The 14,385-nt window shown below is 36.5% G+C and overlaps 1 protein-coding gene and 1 long non-coding RNA gene across 3 annotated transcripts in view; one reads left to right on the top strand and one right to left on the bottom strand.

The window, feature by feature from the left end:
• LOC132488426 (uncharacterized) overlaps positions 1–905 on the bottom strand; it is a 66,010-nt gene extending 65,105 nt beyond the window's left edge. Inside the window, exon 1 of the long non-coding RNA XR_009531747.1 lies at positions 487–905. This is a non-coding gene — a long non-coding RNA (uncharacterized LOC132488426). The remainder of the gene's footprint in view (positions 1–486) is intronic.
• DPH6 (diphthamine biosynthesis 6) overlaps positions 710–14,385 on the top strand; it is a 175,811-nt gene continuing 162,135 nt past the window's right edge. Inside the window, exons 1-3 of one of the 2 annotated variants that reach the window (XM_060098275.1) lie at positions 710–820; positions 4,080–4,174; positions 9,328–9,521. In XM_060098275.1, the coding sequence (XP_059954258.1) occupies positions 780–820; positions 4,080–4,174; positions 9,328–9,521 (330 nt within the window). In that variant the 5' untranslated portion in view covers positions 710–779. The remainder of the gene's footprint in view (positions 821–4,079; positions 4,175–9,327; positions 9,522–14,385) is intronic. The other variant, XM_060098274.1, reaches the window with a different exon arrangement.

The raw sequence follows: 14,385 nt of genomic DNA, 5'->3' as shown, positions 1-14,385 counted from the left end.
GTCTGCTTTCCCCACCCCCATGTAAACTCCAGGAGGGAGGTGATTGGTGGGGTTTTTTGGTTTGTTTTTGCCGCTCTATCCTTGCAAAGCACACCCGGCAATCTCCCACGGGAGGAGATTGTTTTATTTACGGATGTATCCCAAGAGCCTAAAACAGCGCCAGGTAAATAAAAGGCACTCAATAAATACTTGGTGAATAAATTTAGAAATTAGATTTTCTTTCTGCAAGGACATGAGCCTTAATCAGCTTCTAAGCTTCTTGATTACACAAAGGGCCCAAACCACAGCGAGCCTAGCGGTCCTGGGAGTGGCCCCAGAGGTAAGTTGGAAGCGCTGAGGAGACAAAAGCTAAAAAACTAAAGGGTGCAGCTCTTTCTGGGGAAGGGGTGGGTGGGTGGCTGAGGAAGTAAAGACCAACTTGCTTTCCCTTTGCATGTCCACAAGTGTTTCAAAGGGCGGCATAAAGAACTTTGAACATTCTCCTACCCAAACAAATCCAGGGCTCCGAGCGCGAGCGCGGCGACGCGGGCCCTGCCCTTCCCCAGTCAGCTTCAGTGCCCTCACTTAGGTGGTTAGGCAGCGCCTAAACAGCGTTCTTTTCCGGGCCGGGACATCCCTGCCTCAGGGACTAGGCACCAACGTGGCGCGTACTCCGCGTCCAGGTGCCCCGTGGGCGGCCGCAGGGGCCGCAGCACCGGTCGCCTGACAGGCGGCGGAACGAACACCCGGGCGAGGACCTGCGCACGTCACGGAGGCGGCGGCCCGCGAGCGCCGCACGCATGCGCACTGCGCCCAGCATGAGGGTCGCGGCTCTGATCAGGTAACCGCCCCGGTGCCGCCTTCCTCCTCCCTGCCTGCCTCCAGTCTCTTTCTTCTGAGCGGCGGGAGCTGCCGCCGCCGCCGAACTGACGGTGTCCCTGCAGGAGCCGCGTGTCGGGGGCTCGGCGGCTCCTCCCGGTAGCAGGAAGAGGCGGAGCCTTCGGGCTACTGCCCGGCCCTGCTGGTCCCCGGTCCCGGGCTGGCGCTCCTCCTTTCTGTTCGTCGCCGCCTCCTTGGTCTTCTGGGCCCCAAACTTGGGTTCAGATTCGTTTCACTTTAAAACTACTGATGTCTGGGTCTCACCGCCCGAGAGCTGGTTAAATTACTCCAACCCGACTCGGGGTCGGATTCTCAAAAACTGTAATGGGCTGTGAAGTTTGAGGGGCACTGCTTGACGCCACTTACTGAGTCTCTCCCACCCTTTTCTCTCTTTCTTCATCCTCTTTTATAGTTCCCTTCAGTCTTTCTGCCGGTCCTCCGGCCCTGCCTGGTTCCCTAGGTTGTTACCAGCCCCGCCCCCTCCCGCAAAAGACCACCTCTCCCTCGCCTGCCGTCCCATTAGTGACTGGACTGTTTATGGCATAGATGTGTTTTACTTTGGTGCTCAAGGATAGAGATGGAATTATCCTGTTTTATCTTAGATCCAGTTGCCATTGCTTTGCACACTCATGATTGCCATTAGAAAAGTGACCTTACGGTAACATACTCCATATTCCAAAAGGAGTTTGAAATCTAGTAACCCATCATGTTTTTAGGTGTCTAAATTAAGTCCTATGACGACCAAAGATTGGTGAGCTTAAATGTCTCCATACTCAATCTGTAAACTGAAGCAAAAGGGAAAAAAACAACAAAATGCAAAAGGGAATTCAGACTACTTGAACATTTGTTTGATGAGTTTTGGATCTGTATAGAGTGAGATGAATAGAGGGCAACCATGCGAAGCCCATTGAAGATTTCATGAAAGTTTTTGTTTAGTGACCTACGAAATTAACACTGGCTGACAATAGTGTGACCTATTAAGGACTCGATATAACATCTTTTACTTCAATGCCATTGTTAGGATACTGGACTATAATGCTAAAATAATTTTTTTTCCAATGAATTTCTTCTGTAAACAATGTGATTAAGCTTCCAACATTATGGACTTCATTTGATCTAGATAAGTAAGAACAAAAAGCAGTCCAGGAAATGAGTAATTCATATCCACATGCAGTTTACCAAAAGTTTAACCATTAAAGTTAGACACTTAACTAAAGTCTCAGAAATGTTGAAGGGAAGGAGAGAAGAAGATTGGTATAATCCATTACACTAGATATTCTGTAATGTGCATATGTTACTTTTATAATAAAACAAATTACTTTTAAAAAAAGGCAATGTTGGAAAATTGTTGCTAAAATGTAAGATCTGTATAAATGTTGGAAGACATAAGTAGGAGTACAGAACATAATATGTACATACAAATATGAATGCATACATAATACATATATACATTTGTATGCATATACACTTGAATGTATTTGGATTTAAACTTAATACAGTGAATCTGCTTGCAATAAGCAGTGTGTGCACTGAGAGATGGGATATGTGTGTGTGTTCTAGGGAATAAGTGAAACCAAGATTCTTACATTATCTTTAGACCATGAAGAGCATATTTTCCTAATACACAGAAGATTGCATCATTGAATTTTACAGTTGAATGACACCTTGAGGATTAGTTAGACCATTCTCTAATTTTATAATGAATCATGTGAACCCAAGCACATTGAGTAACTTAGTTTGGTATTCCAGAATTGGGAACTGAAATTCTGATCTTGTGAAGGATGTCTCCCCTAACATATGCTGATGTACTTTGTGATGTTCTAAGAAGTGAGTAAGGTACTCAGCATTTTCTAAACTTAATATGACCTTGAAAACCTTTTGTTCTTAGAGTATTTGTTGGACACTAGTGTTCCACAGAACACAATTTGGGAAATACTATTTTAAAATCATATTTGAAATCTTAGCATATTTTAAAATAAAAGGACAAGTTCTGATTGTGGATGTATACCCTTTAATCTTTAATATTCTAAATATTCTAAAGAATTAGATCGTCTTGTCCTGGGGAAATAAAACAGTGAGGTTCAGTAGGAGAAGTTGTGAAAGAGGTACTTGGGGGAAACATCAGAAGCTGAGGAGAGAGAGCATGATGTGTAACTTCACTTTGCCCCTTTCAATCTCCCTCCCCTTGAGAAGTTCTGGAATGACAGTTGTTACTGATCAGAATATGGTAGAGGCTGACAAATGCTGGGAACTAAAATAAAAGGCAAAAGGGCCAACTTCTAGGATAATCAGTCTCTTGGTTTCTTTGCTTATAAATAGGTCTAAACATTGTCTGGGGGTACATTTGCAGATTTTAGCAAAGATTAGAATGAAGGGAAACAGGAATAAAACAAAGGAAGAGAGACAAAGATAAAAGAAAGGAAGAAACATGCAAGAGAGTACTAAACTGAAATAGTATAGAGGTTGCCATTCAACCTTGTTATAGATGAATGACTATTGGTCTTGAATAAGTGATTTGCTAGGTAGGTAGAATTGGTACCAGAATTTAGAATTTCCTGTCAATCTGTTTATTAGATTTATGGCTCAGGCCTTGTCCTGCCATCATATGTAGTGATGGCTGAAAGATGAAGTACTGATAGTACTGATGTTTAACTTTATCAGTGTAATTCAGCATTTTGCTTTCAACCTCTACAGAATTTGAACCCACCAAGTACATCAAACTTTGTCATTTGATTGGATCTCAGATCTTTAATTTGATCCTTTAATTGGTGATGGTGACCGTTGTTAGAGTTCTTAAAGTGGAACAGAACAGATGTTTTTTTTCTGCTTTTTCATAGAAAATTTCATCTGAGAAGTATATATAATAGTTTAACTGAAATGTAAAATTAAATCATATTTTATTTGCAAAACGCTTTATATATTAAGCAAAGCCACTATCGCAAACCGAAGAGTTGCCATTTTTTGTTTAGCGTAGTCTTTGTTATAATGGCATATAATTTCATAAGCCCTTGTGAGTAGTAGCCTTAGGTAATCAGATTTGTTTGATCAATTGTGTATGCTATGGAAATTACATGTGTTTTTTGCATTCTAATGTAAAATAGTCCCTCAGATATTCTGAAAGGCTGAAAAAATGTGTTCTATCTCTGTGTCTAATGAGTCTATGTCAGATAATGGTCAGTAACCTGATGTTTGTCTTATCTATTTCTTTCTTTATTTTTTAGTGGTGGGAAGGACAGCTGTTATAATATGATGCAGTGCATTGCTGCTGGGCATCAGATTGTTGCTTTAGCAAATCTAAGACCACCTGAAAACCAAGGTAAGTGTATAACTATCAGAAAGTTCTCTAAATGACTGAAACTCCAACCTCATAATTGCATTCTATTGTATGCAGTATGCAAACAATAAAAGGAACTCATATATCTTTAGCACTGGTTACCTGCTGTGTTCTGTGCTAAGTGTTTTCAATTACATATCCTTTATCCTCGTAAGAACTCCTAGAAAGTTTTATTAGACAAAGATACTGAAGCTTAGAGTTTTATAAATTTGTCCAAGGTGAAATAGCTAGAATAAACTTGCAGAGCTGAGACTTGAATCTTCTTACTTCAGAGTGCACTGCTGTTCCACTACAACACTTTCCCAAGTGTCGTTGGCAATGCACAGTTAAATAGGATACAGCTTCTTGGAGCTTGGGAAGTAAGACTTATATTAATAAATGATAATATAAGAATTTTGTTATTAAAAGCATCTAGTTTAGCCACCTTAGATGTAAGCTAAATGTGTGAGACTTGAGAGAGCTGTAGAGCAATGTATTTCTACTTTTTATTTGTCTGTGTTAATAAGGACATCTACAAATAATCCATAGACCTTATTTTAGCTACCTTTTTCAGTTTTTCTCCAATGAAATTTCCCCATTTAGAACTCTTTTTTTTCTCTGTGTCCATGTCAGTGTCCAGATTTCCTCTTTTAATAAGGACACCAATCATACTGGATAAAGGTCTTACCCTAATGACCTCATCTTAACTAATTACATCTGCAATGACCCTATTCCCAAGTAAGGTCACATTTTGAGGTATTAGATGTTAGGACTTTAACACAAGAATTTGGGGGCGACACAATTCAAACAGCAACAATATCTTTTTTTAAATTAAGATATAATTGATGTATAACACTGTATTCGTTTTAGGTATATAACATAATGATTTGGTATATATATATATATATATATATATAGTGAAATGATTACCACAGTAAGTTTACTTAACATCCATCACCACACATAATTATTTTTTTCCCCAATCAGACTTTTAAAAAAAGAAAAATATTCACTGATTTGCTTTTTATACTCTTTTTATTATACCCATACAACCATAGATATTAACTGCTAAAATGTAATAGGACGAGATTAACACTTGTCTAACTCTATCACTACTTTTCTAGTAAGATCTTTTTATCATCCCCTTTACTCAACTTCTTTCAAAATTCCATGCTTTTGCTCTACTATTATTTTAGGATGAATTATTAGTGAAAACCCTAATCATAGTTTCTGGCATGAAGTAGGCACCCAGTAAATTTAGTTGAATCTGGATCTAGCACTAAATATTTCCTTCCTCCCTTCCTTCCTTCCTTCCTTCCTTCCTCCCTCAGTGCTGCCAGTATATTAAATTTTTGTTTTTATATCATTTTACAGTTGTTTTCTATTTATTTTGTCTTTTTCTTTTTTTTTCTTTATGCCCAAATAGGTTGTTTGTAAGCTTCTTGAGGGGAGAGGTCATATCTTTTGTGTTCCTTTAATTGTTCCTCAGCACTTCGGACAGCTCTGTGCCTCTGATAAGCATTCATTCAAGGTTTATTGATGGACAGATGAATAATGAACTAACTAGAATTAGCCCTGCAAGAGCGAGCAGTTATTTCAGTCAGATATTTGAATTTTCTTTCCTTCTCTGATTAAGACCCAAGTAATCCTGGAAGTGAAGTGGGGAAGACAGAGATTAGAAATATTTTATAGGAAGAAATAGAACAGGTCCTGTGGAGGTCCTGTAGAGGGTCAGGGGTAAACATACACTTTAGGATTTTGTACTGGGCTTCTGATGATTAATGATATTAGCTTTATCGAAGTGATATGTTTAGAAAATAACCTCCTATTTCTGACTTTAAATAATAAAGAGAAAATTCTTTGACTAAGGGTGAGTGGGAACTACACTATAACTTCTATATTATAAAAGAAGAAGCAGAATTTCCTTGCAGGTTGTGTTCTGTTACCAAAGGAAAGAATTTTCTTATCCCTTGTGGCCAGTCAGGCAAGTGAGTTTTTTAAGCTTTCTGTCTTTAGAGGTGTTGGTATTTAAAAAGCAGATTGTATTATATAATTAATATGTACATGATATAATTTCATTCCCTGGAGTTTCTATCTTCAGCTTTTCTATATGAATTATTACAGTTACCTTGTACTGAATCATTAACGTACAGAGCTTCCTTGACTTACAGTAGGGTTATGTTGAAATACATAAGTTGAAAATATCCTGTCAAAAATTCATTTAATACACCTAACCTACTGATCATCATAGCTTAGTCTAGCCTACCTTAACTGTGCTTAGAACTACCACTGGGCAAAATCATCTAACACAAAGCGTATTTTATAATAAAGTGTTGAATATCTTATGTAGTTTTTTGAATTCTGTAGTGTGTGGAAGTAAAAAACAGAATGGTTGTATGGGTACAGAATGGTTCTAAGTATATTGGTTGTTAACCCTTGTGATCGTGTGACTGACTGGGAGCTGTGGCTCTCTGCTGGGCATCACACAGTGTATCGACCACAGCCTGGGAAAAGAGAATTCAAAAGTCGAAGTACAGTTTTTACTGAATGCGTATAGCTTTTGTACCATTGTAAAGTTGAAAAATCCTACATCTAACCATTTAACCAAAAATCCTAACCTTAACCAAGTTAAGGACTGTCTTTATAACCTTCCATGTGCTTGGGGTTCACTAGCAGAGTGGTAAGATGACACGCAAAGTATATCTTTACATTACGCCTCATATGGAATGGAGCTATTTATTTAGAATATTGTTAGTGAGAAAAAATTTAGTAGTAAATGGAATTGGAATATTACAAAGTAAAAGCTGGAAAAAATCAGCTGCAACTCTCATTGTAATGGAAGAGAATAGATGGCTGTGGGTTGGTAGATGGAGAGGGTTTAGCTAATCGTGATTTAAAGTCAGCAGGAAGTTGGTGATTATTGAATGAATCATTGCGTGACTTTTTCCCCCAACCATGTAAAAGGAATCTTAATGAGGAATGACTGGTAGAGATGACTCTAGTACAAAGTTGGTTAAAGTAAATTCACAGCACTGAGTTTTCAGTGGGTAGTCTGGAAAAGACTTTATCCCCATTAATGGGGATAAATGTGAACTTGTCATAAAATTCACAAAGCCATCTCTTTAAATTTGTAGTAGGAACTTGTGGCGTGTTAACTGAGGTGCTTCAGGCAACAGTGGAGCCTTTTGGTTTTATTTGCTCTCATACCATTGTTGCTATGTAGCTTCCATTAATAAAAGTTACATTGTGGTTGGGACTAAATGGAGCCTTAAAGTAAAATTGTCTTCTAGGTTTTTGAAGTCAGTAAAGTGTTTTAATTATTAGGCTAACATCAGGAAATTTCTTGCTAAGTAGGTCAAAGTTATTTAAATATATTAATTCGATTGTATTAATTGCCTTTAAAACTAATACATTTAAAGATCTAGTTTAAACTTGAAATGAAGGTAATCTGAAAGGTTTTTAGGTAACTTTGGCTATATCTCTCCTTCCTACTGGGGCCAGGACTAGATAGATTTATAATAATAATGTGAGTACATGGAAGCCAGTCTGTTCTGTGGGTTCAGAAGTCTGGTGAGCCAAAATCTGATAGCATATGGTGGCAGTTTTGATTATTGAAGGGCCCTTACAATATCATTTTTCATGCCTTTTGATAGAATTCTTTCACATTCAGTGGAAAGCCTAGACCTGCTTGGCATATATGCATATAGAAACATATATGTCAAACATTGTTTTGTAATTTTTTGAAAACTTAATAATGTATTGTGAACATTTTCCCTGTCATTAAGTAGTGTTCTACCATAGCATTTTCTAGATATTGTCTTTGGAACACAAATACCATGAAAATATAAGTGTTCTGTGGATAGATAACTTTGAGAGATAATTCATACACTCTCCCCTTGTTAGAGCACCTTAAAGCAGATTAGCCTAGGAAGAACTGCAGTTAAAACACCTGTTTAATATGGTTTATCCTCATTTTTTATAAATTGATTTGACCACAGAGTCCTTTTTTTTCATCCAATACCTATTAATATCTCATGGAATTTCTATTCTGCAGAACATACTTTAGAAAATACTCCTCTTCAAAATTGTATTAATGGCTGCATAGTATTTTATTATGTGAATATACTATAATCTTTTTTTGTTGTTGTTGTTGTTTTGCGGTACATGGGCCTCTCACTGTTGTGGCCTCTCCCGCTGCGGAGCACAGGCTCCGGACGCGCAGGCTCAGCGGCCATGGCTCACGGGCCTAGCCGCTCCGCGGCATGTGGGATCTTCCCGGACCGGGGCACGAACCCGTGTCCCCTGCATCGGCAGTCGGACTCTCAACCACTGCGCCACCAGGGAAGCCCTATAATTTTAATCTGTTATAAAGAATGCTGTGATGAACATCTTTGCAAATAATCTTTGTGTATATTCATGATTCTTTTTTCTAAAAAAAAAGAGTGTTAAGAAATCAGAAAGCATATTCCAATATATTTCTAAGCTTATTTGTATCACCAAAAAGTCTGATGTGACTCATATGTTTTGAATATTTTACTCATATTGATATTTTTGGAATCTTGTGACAACCAGTGATTGTGTTACTTATTAGCTTAAGTTATGTTTCTATACACATTTGTAACTGCTCTAACAATACTGAATTTATATATGTTTATATGTTTTATTGAAGTAAGAATATAGGATATATCAAGAGCATCTAAATTTTTTTCTTACAAATATTTGTCACTTATTAACTAAGTACATATTTAATTAAGAGTTTCTTCTACAACTCTAGGTGACTTCATGAATAACTTTGAATGATTTTAAAGAATATTTATGTAATAAAATCTTTAATCGAATAAACTATTCAAAATTTGCTGGATACATTACTCTTCTCTTTAAACGTTCTATATATAGTTTTAAAAATTTATGTATACTTGTATTTCTAATTGAGGTAGAAATGACCAGAGCTGATGTGAACTGGATGCAGCTTGAACAAATGTGCAACTCTTATATATTTTATTTCATTTAATAACTGAAGTGTTATTAATATTAATATAGTGTAGTAAGCTTTTAAATTGTGTTGACTGCTCTCCAAGCAGTAAAACTTCAGTGGACTTTCAAATCCACTCTTTTTCACTCTGTTTGACTGATTATTTCCACTTTAATTGTTGCAGTGGGGTCAGATGAGCTGGATAGCTACATGTATCAGACAGTGGGTCATCACGCCATTGATTTGTATGCAGAAGCAATGGCTCTTCCCCTCTATCGCCGTACCATAAGAGGAAAGAGCATGGATACAGGACGAGTGTACACCAAATGTGAAGGTGATGAGGTTGAAGATCTTTATGAGCTTTTGAAACTTGTTAAGGTATGCAGAGTGACTAATTACCTTTACTGAATTTAGTGTGTAATTTAGTAAATTACATTTACTGAATTATTTAGTAATAAATAATTTACAACTGCTAGTAGCCCAACTGTCCTTTGAAAGGATATTTTGTCTTTTTGGTTAGAAAACGATTACTATGCCTTTATATTACATAGTATTTAAAAATAGAACTTTTGGTGTAGTCTGGCACCCATAACTATCAAATGATATTTAATTAAGTTCTCCTTAGGAATTTGGAGCTGATGACCTTTCAGTCATGTTTTTAGCAAGTACTTTTTGAATGCCTACTATGTGCTTGTTCTAGGCACTGAGGATAGGGCAATGGACAGATCAGACTAAGTCCTGTTTTGTTGGAGCTTACTTTCCAGTAGAAGGAGTCAGACAGTAAGCAAACAAATTACATGCTTGGTGGTGAAGAGTACTATGAAGAAGTATGAAGCAGAGTCAAGGTGATCACGAGTGATGGCAGGGTGTGGTTAAGCAAGACCTTTCTGATATGGTGAAATTTAAATAGACCTAAAGAAAGGGAGAGACTGAGCCTTACTTTAAGTTAGTAAGAGGTATGAATTTAATACTTAAGTCCCTGTATATAAGAGTTTGGCAGTCATTGTGCATTCATTATTAATTTCTCTAGACAGAAAATTTAGGAGAGAAAGTATGAGACTCATATATCTAGTAAGTACTATACTTAGTAAATGTTAATTAATAGAGATCCTTTTATATTAAGCAGTTATCTTTTATCTTTTCATTCTCATTGATAGTCAATTACTTTAAAAAGAAACTGGTAGGGAAAACACTTAGAATTGTTACATAATTTACTGTCTAGTTATGGATGGCATAAGAAGTAGATACTTTTCAAAGGAAATCACAGGGACCTGATTTCTTCCCTCTGGGGATGTACATGCTAATAACAACTATTTTGACTATCAAACAAAGGGGAAGGCATAAAAGAAGTTTTCACTTCTTCCCATGTGCACAACTAAAACCTTGACAGCATTCACTTTGAGGTGTGAAATACTGAGCACAAATTCTGCATTTTCAAAATTTCTTTCTCAGGGTACAGAGAAACTGTGTATTAAGTTTTTAGCATAAACCAGTATTACAGAATGGTGGGACTCAACACTAGAGGTAATTGGATTGCTTAAAAATCACTGGTAACTGATAACTTTGGAGAAACTATGTGATAATAACAGGCTTCCGAGAAAGGGAAAGATAATAAATTACTAATCAATTTAATTAAAAATGGGCTGATTAGTAGTAATTAAGAAGAAATTTCCCTTTCAATCCATGCTGTCTTTGGAGAAATGGATGCTTTGCCATTATCTTTATAGTAACCGTCAGTTACGACATAAATTAATGCTAATGTTAAATCTTGACAACTTCTGCTTTGGAAGTTCGTACATGATAATTATAACTATAGCTGAAAGAGATGTTATCAGGTTGTCAGGGACTAAATAGTTCCTTCTTTTCCTGTGCAAAAATATTAATTTTACTATAGGATATTTTAAGGACATAAATATTGGAAATATATTGCTTTTATGGAAGAGACTGTATAACCAGGCTTTTATAGTTAAATCCATTTATAAAACATGGTGCAAAGATTCCAATAGAGGTCTTACATATTCTAATGAATAATTGAGTAATTATGGAAAAAATGAATTGAGAGGAGCTATAATTCTTCAAGTTAGACTTCACTTGTTCTAAGGAAAAGATGGAATTGCATTTTTTTAATCCTTTGAATATTAATGAAGAATTGAAAGCATTTAGATTCATTTTCATTTTAAACATTCATTTATAACAGGTTGCAGTTTTGTGACTTTCATATGTATGTCAGTCTTTTGTTTTTGTAAACTCTTTTTCCCCCCCAAGTATTAGAGCTAATTTTTGAGTAGGAGGTACTTGTTTTTGCAAAGAGTTTAATTGACTAATTGCTGAAAATAAGTAGAAAGACTTGGAAGAATTTACAGAATTAAAAGTTTCCTAACTATTTTCTAGAAGTCATGAAAACTAATAGAAATGCAATAAGCCTTTATGTCTCATAAATGACATATTAAAATGTCATTTTGGTTCTCATCTGGATTAGTTTGGTATATAGATAACTTGTATTATTTCCTGAAAATATAGTAATTTTCAAATTGTGTGGGTGTTTTCCTTTTAATTCACATAAAGCAATGAAATAGTTACTGAAGAATACATCTAAACATATCTCTATAGAGAATATGTTTAGGGATCATGTATTCTTTCTCCACTTGTTGGGAGCCACTTCTTACTGGATCTCATATCGCCCTCTTTCTTGGTTTATTCCCTAATTTCAGTGGAATCCATCATTAAGAGACTTCCATAGAGAAGTTACTTTCAAATCCTTGCATTTTGAAAATGTTCTTATTCTGCCCTCATATTTGATTGATAAATTGGTTGAATTTAATATTTTAGAATGAAGGTTATTTTTCCTCAAATCATTGAAGGCTTTGCTCCATTGTCCCCTAGCATTTTGCCAGTGAGAGGTTTGATGCTAATATGATATTTGTTCCTTTAAGCTGACTCTTTTTAAAAATTAATTAATTAATTTATTTATTTATTTTTGGCTGCGTTGTGTCTTCATTGCTGCACGCAGGTTTTCTTTAGTTGCGTCAAGCGAGGGCTACTCTTATTGCTGGGTGCGGGCTTCTCATTGTGGTGGCTTCTCTTGTTGCAGAGCACAGGCTCTAGGCATGCGGGCTTCAGTAGTTGTGGCACACAGGCTCAGTAGTTGTGGCGCACGGGCTCAGTTGCTCTGTGGCACGTGAGTTCTTCCCGGACCAGGACTCAAACCCGTGTCCCCTGCATTGGCAGGCGGATTCTTAACCACTGCACCTCCAGGGAAGCCCCAGCTGACTTGTTTTTCTTCTCTGTTATCTTTTATGATTGTGTCTTTATGTTTGACATGCTGAAATGTCACAACAGTGCACTGGATGTTGAAGGTTGTTTCCCCTGTATCCCTTCTGCAACATCCTATTGAGTAGCAGCATATCTCTGTCCTCTTTCTCTTAATGATGGTGTAGGGTGGCATTAATGCAGGCGAAAGTCAGTCACAAGACAGCATTCTGGCTATAGCCATTAGGTCAGGGATGGTTTTGTTAACCTTCATTGTACCAAATAGAATGAAGTCTAAGATGATGGATTGTTGGCAGAAGATAAGGTATTTCTCCTGTGCAGAGGGATGTGTGGATATGAGACCTAGAACTCTTGTGGCTTTTTTTTGGGCGGGCAGGGAAGAGAACGTGCTATCAAATATGAAACACAAAAAATGGCAGAGTCCATAGAATTGCAGTGTGAGGATGGCTCTGCAAATGCTCTCCCATTATTTTTTTGATGATTTACCCCCCTTGACTTTCTTTATTCCCTTTTGCTGGTGCCCTCACTGGTCAGACTTTAAATCTCCCAGATTGAATTTTCATGTCTCTTGTGTTTTCTCACATACTTTTCATCTCTGTATCTTTTTGTTGTACATTCTGTGAGGTTTCCACTTTAAATGCCCTACTTTCTTGTTGAAATTTTCTTTTTATTTTAGCAATCATATTTTCAGTAGCCAAGAACTTGTTTATTGGTTGTTCCTTTTTTAATAACAATCTGTTTTTTGTTCTATAGATATAACGTCCCTACATCCATTTAAAAATACAGATTAGAGATTTTAAACATTATCTTTCATTCCCTAAAATATTCATGTTTTCTTTGGTTTTTTTTTTCTCATGTTTCTCTCTGTTTCATGTTGTAGGCTTTTCTCAAATGTCTCGGTTGCTTGTTCATATCTAAGCATAAGGCAAGAGGAAAGCTAACTGTGAATGCTTTTGACATTAGAGTTTTTCCAGCCTCGCATTTCATCCTTGTTATACCTAGAGTTCAGAATAATGTGGCCTCGTTTGGTTCCTTTCTTGGCTTTCTTCTCTTTCATACACACAGTAGGTTACAGCTTCCTCTGTTGATTTATCAGTTGTTGTTCCTTATTCTTCTGCTTTCTGACTCAAGAAAACTAAATGAAATTCCTTTTCCATTGGTGTCTCCCCCCTGTTTTCTTTGTTTTTTGAAGATTATAACTTTGTTTTCATTTTAATGGAATCTCTTGATCCAGAAATCTGTCTTAATTTCATTACAATGGAATTCATTTAATATTCTTCCCTAAGTTGAGTATTCAATTTTAGTCTTCCTCTTCTAATCTTTGGTACTTTTCTTCTTTCATGTTCCTTTTTGCATTAGGCATTTTATCTTGGTATTGATGATGTTAAATATGATGTTAAGTTACCTAGTGGACACTTGTAATTTGAATACAACAATAAGTGAATAATCTTTTTTCTTTTTTAGGTAGAATATTTACTATTATAGACAGGCTTGTGAAAAACTTATTTTTTAAAACTGGATTTTAATTTAAAATTTTTAGAAAACATCAATTGCTACTTTACTCTTTGTATTGGTCAGAATTCTTTTGATTATAGGAAGTAATGTTCAAGCTAGTTTAAATAAAAAGAGAATTTACTGACAATGACCTAAAGATAAGTTTAGCTTCAAGTAGATTAGAAACAGGACACAAACTATGTGACCAACCCACCTGCTGGGCTGTTTTTATCTCTTGCCTTTCTTTTCTTTTGATTCTATTCTCAGTCTGGACCCTTGTAGTTAGAAGATGGTTCACAGTTACATTCTTTCTAGTTCCTACCTAGTAGGAAAAGCTCTAATCTTAAATAGCTAAAGGGAAAATCCACTTATGTTTCATTGTCACTCAGTGGCCTGACATGTATCATTCATGAACGTGTTGTTGTTGGGAGAAAATGATTTCATTTGATTGGACAGGCCTAGATCCTGTGCCATTTGT

This window comes from Mesoplodon densirostris, chromosome 4 (assembly GCF_025265405.1).
Source record: "Mesoplodon densirostris isolate mMesDen1 chromosome 4, mMesDen1 primary haplotype, whole genome shotgun sequence".
In the NCBI taxonomy this organism is placed as follows: domain Eukaryota; kingdom Metazoa; phylum Chordata; class Mammalia; order Artiodactyla; family Ziphiidae; genus Mesoplodon; species Mesoplodon densirostris.
The sequence above is the reverse complement of the archived record's forward strand: the minus strand, read 5'-3'. Positions and strand labels throughout refer to the sequence as shown.